This window comes from Pyrus communis, chromosome 3 (assembly GCF_963583255.1).
Source record: "Pyrus communis chromosome 3, drPyrComm1.1, whole genome shotgun sequence".
Lineage (NCBI taxonomy): Eukaryota > Viridiplantae > Streptophyta > Magnoliopsida > Rosales > Rosaceae > Pyrus > Pyrus communis.
In genome coordinates, this window is record NC_084805.1 from 17,374,358 (window position 1) to 17,379,056 (window position 4,699).

General features: G+C 35.9%; 1 protein-coding gene across 1 annotated transcript; it reads right to left on the bottom strand.

Moving 5' to 3' along the window:
* Nucleotides 1-336: 336 nt before the first annotated feature.
* LOC137727426 (probably inactive leucine-rich repeat receptor-like protein kinase At5g48380) lies at nt 337-1,268 on the bottom strand. The gene has a single exon (XM_068466289.1). The coding sequence runs from the start codon at nt 1,251-1,253 to the stop codon at nt 396-398; it is 858 nt and encodes a 285-aa protein (XP_068322390.1). The 5' UTR covers nt 1,254-1,268; the 3' UTR covers nt 337-395.
* Between the last annotated feature and the right edge of the window lie 3,431 nt (nt 1,269-4,699).

Consider the following 4,699-nt stretch of genomic DNA (forward strand, 5'->3'; position numbering starts at 1 on the left):
AATTATAAGAAAAAGTTTGATGAATTTTTGGAAGCTTCTATTTTATGACCCCATTGTTGTAAATTTCCGGCTTCGCCACTGCACATAACCACCGGAATTTGGGACTGGACCAGATAGACGACTGTTGGCCACACTAAATGTGGAATTTGACCCGCGAACTCAGTGTTTTCAAGCTTAAGCACATTCAGATAGCTACAATTCGAAGATTCGGGGGGATTTTCCCCGAGAAGCTGTTCAATGAGAGATCTACATATGTATATTATATGTATATTATAATTTGAGTGGAATAATAATAACATCACATGAGGATTTTCATGGTACACTGAAAATGCTCCGAAACAAGAACTCTGCATATATTTCACTGAAACATAACATAAAAGGACAAAGGTTACTGGCTACCTCAGTTTATATCCTCGATAGAAGACCCACAAGCGACGCACACTAGGAGCTCTTGGAAGGAAAAAACAGAAAGAAAAAGGAAAAGCAAATCCAAAACCAGCTGCTGCTGCTGCTATAACAACACTGTTTGACTTCAAAACCTTAACTAGAGTACTAGTGGACTTCACTTGAGACGATCGACTACAAGGCTTTAGAAGCTTCCCACAAAGTTTAGCATTGTTTGCGTAACTTTCTGCTGTAATTCCAGGATTGGTACCGAAGTCTGGGACTTGGCCAGAGAGCTGATTGTTTGCCACGCTAAATGTTTTAATCCTATTGAGCTGGCCAAGCCCTAGAGGGATGTTACCGGTGAACTGGTTGCTGTCAAGCTTAAGCACATTCAGATAGCTACAATTGGTAATATTTGTTGGGATTTGCCCTGAGAAGCTGTTAGAAGAGAGATCAAGAGTTGCAATGAATGAAATAATTATACCGATATCTTCAGGAAGAGGTCCACTGAGCTTGTTGCTCGAAAGATCTAATCCTGTTAAGCTTGTGCAATTCGCTACACCATGAGGAAACGGGCCCTTGAGCCCCAAATCCGAAAGCTTGATGTTCAAAACTTTGCTCTCGTGAAGGTGCCAACACTCGATTCCCAGAAAGTTACAGATGAAACCTTCTGTTTTATTGTTGAAATCCCATGAAGAGTTTAAGTAACCTAAAGGGTCCTGAAGTGATGCTTTTATGCTTTTGAGGCAGTTGATATCACTCTCAACAGCAGAGCTGAAACTACAACTTAGCAATAAGACGCAACAAATAAAAATGTTGCCAAGATGTTGTTTGCTCAACAAGATATCACGTATTAAGAAATCCATCAAAACGGTCTTAAAAATTTCTACTGTTTTAATAAAATTGAAGCCAAATGACCAGAGCTAGAGATAGTGCTCAATCAAACCCACAAATTCTCTAGCTTTTAATAACACTGGGGAATGTGAAAGAAACCAGGAATTTCACTCGGAAACAAAGTTCAACGAGAAAATTATGTCCATGATCCACGTCTTTTTTTTATTGACCCCTACCCTACGTGAAACGGAAATTTCTTCATTTTGAGGTCACTCCTTTTAGTTAAAAGCTGAGGGACGACTTGGACAATTGACTGCTTGACTGGGGCTTGCGAGACCCTGCTAGAGTCTTTGCGTGAATTATAAACTTTGACTTCTCAGACGTGAATCACACTTCCCTTGCCAAAACTTGCTCTGTTTCATTAGCAATAAGACGCAACAAATAAAAATGTTGCCAAGATGTTGTTTGCTCAACAAGGTATCACGTATTAAGAAAGCCATCAAAACGGTCTTAAAAATTTCTACTGTTTTAATAAAATTGAAGCCAAATGACCAGAGCTAGAGATAGTGCTCAATCAAACCCACAAATTCTCTAGCTTTTAATAACACTGGGGAATGTGAAAGAAACCAGGAATTTTACTCGGAAAGAGAGTTCAACGAGAAAATTAATGTCCATGGTCAAGACATAACTTCAATGCCAGAGTGGTTTATACGTGCATCTTTTTTTTCCTTGACCCCTAAGTGAAAGGAAAATTTTTCAGCGTAATTATCACAACAGTACATGATATTAGTGTCTATATTTTTATGGAAATAGACAAAAACACATCTCGGTCAAACAAAACTATGTACGATTCTCTCATAATATCCTTTAACAAGAAATGCTGAGGGACGACTTGGACAATTGGCTGCTTGACTGCGGCACTCCCAGACCCTGCTAGTGTCTTTGAGGAAGTTGTTGGTTGGCTTCCTGAGATGACTCTTTCTCATTATAAACTTTGACTTCTCCGACGTGAATCACACTTCCCTTTCCAATGCATTTTTTTTTTTTTTTAACAAACGATATTATCTACATTAAGAGAGAGAGAGAGTATGTTAAGTATTACAATGAACAAGCAATAATGTGGTTCAAATTCACATTTAGCAAGAATTGAACCTAAGATCTCTCACTTACAAATGAAGAGAAATAGTACTAAACTGTAAAATTAAGTGGCAAAAATATTATTAGTACTGACAATTAGTGGAGCAAAAGCTACTTCTTGCCTGTGCTTAATATTTTTTTTTAACAAATGATATTATCTACACCAAAGAGGAAGGGATAAGCTAAGCCTCATAATGAACTAGCAATAATATGGTTTAAATTCATCTTTGGCAAGAATCGAACCTAAAATCTCTCAGTTATAAGTGAAGAGGAATACCGTAAAATTAGGTGGCAAAATTATTATTAGTACTGAAAATTGGTGGAGCAAAAGCTAATTCTTGCCCATGCATAATAATTTTTTTTTTTAAACAAACGATATTATCTACACTAAGGGGAGAGGATAGGCTAAGCCTCACAATGAACTAGCAATATAATGAGGTTCAAATTTACCTTTGACGATAATCGAATCTAAGACTTTTTCACTTACAAGTGAAGAGAAAGACCGTTAAATTGTAAAACTAAGTGGCAAAATTATTATTAGTACTGAAAATTGCTAGAGGAAAAGCTGCTACTTGTGGAAAACGGGGCTTAAAGCTCAAGCTTATACGAAAGGGATAGTGACTAGTGAGACAAGAAGAAATAGCACATTAAGAAGAGAAATCCAAAACAAAGGGTAATCAAAACCTTACCGGACGGATCCTAAGCATACAATCACCCATTCGAGTATACCATATATTATATCAAAGGGCTCAAACCCAGAACATTTTCTCATTAAAGATATGAATTTACAACGCTCATCACATAATTTGATCACGTAATATATGGAGAATAATATGAACACGTAAGGATATTGAAGACTAAGCAGAATCTCTAGGCGTGGCGGGGCATGATGCTTGCTAATCATTTCTTCATTGTTCAAAAGATAACAATCATGAGCTAATAAAATGAACATGCAATTGTTAATAATAATAAGGCCATTAAAAGATATAGAACTTGGTAACCTCTTTCAAATTTAGAAAAAAGAGATACATTAATCAACTAATCAACTTAGCTAAACTTAATTCAGTTTTTTTTTCCTACGGTTTGTTCATAGGAAAATAAATAAATAAATAAATAAACTGAATTAGGAGGGTCGTAGCCTCTCTTTATTATCTTGGGCTTTTGGGATTGTTTTTTTGGGCTTTTAGGATTGTACTGGTGGAGCCAGATTCGACCTGGGACCACGATGTTGTAGGCCCAATTGATGAAGTTTCTCTTTGGCTCAATTTCTATGTTATTTTTAGGGATAGTGCTACCCACACATCCACTTTTACACATCACACATTCTTATTATGGTTCGTTTAGAACTACTTTTAAAATAGGTAAAAGCGTTTTTTGTGAAATGCTTTTGAAACTAATCTTTAGTAAAAATGCAAATAAATCCTAAAAAACACTAGAAGTGCTTCTTGTAAGAAGCACTTTCTTTTTTTGTCAAGACGTCATGGTACTTTGCAATTCTTGCAAGTAAATCATTTTGTACCATGACGACAATGCCAACAAATAATGATTAACAGAGCTCATAAGGTACCTCAAAATAAGATCACCATGTTTTTACCCTTTCTTTTTTTGTTCCTAACCTTCTGATTTTGTATAATGGGAAAAGAGGATCCTAATGCCAGCAAAATGGGAATATTGAACTCTTAAATATTTTCTGCTTAGTTTAAGTCATGGTTAAAAAAAGGACATGGCAGGGGAGGTGGCAACGACAACAGTGGCAGGGATAGTGGCAGTCATAGCAACAACAATGGTGGGGATTTTTGCTCACTTAATCTAATTTTTCATTAATAAACATGCAGAAAAACAGTTCTAAGCATTTGTCAAATGTTCATCCACAACAGGTCTAAGCATTTGTCAGATGTTCATCCACACATTCCATGATATCATTTTTATTTTCTCAGTTATTCCCAACTGTGGTGTCGCATAGTTAAGAACGACATTCTCACAGGTAATAATCTAGATATCCGTGAAAAATATGAACCAATATTCAATATGTATTTATCAAAAATTTCTACAAGTTTTAATATGCTCACAACGCTAATTGTCAAATTGCAATATGTATTGGGACACATTATTGCAGCACCAACCTTTGGAAGGAAAACTGGTGGCCAATGAAAAAATTGAGACAAATGTGAAATTTATATTGAAAATATCAGGTACAAATGTTAATAAAGCACCTATAAATTTTCAAATTGTTACACCTCTTATTAAAGTATTTTATTTATTTCATATATGGTGATCCCCGACAGAGGATGTTAGAATCACATTGTGGGGTGACATTGCACGTTTTGTTAAGTGGGTGTTA

Bases quoted from the DNA above. Each gene is read 5' to 3' on its own strand.
- LOC137727426 (XM_068466289.1), bottom strand. From the start codon at position 1,253: ATGGATTTCTTAATACGTGATATCTTGTTGAGCAAACAACATCTTGGC.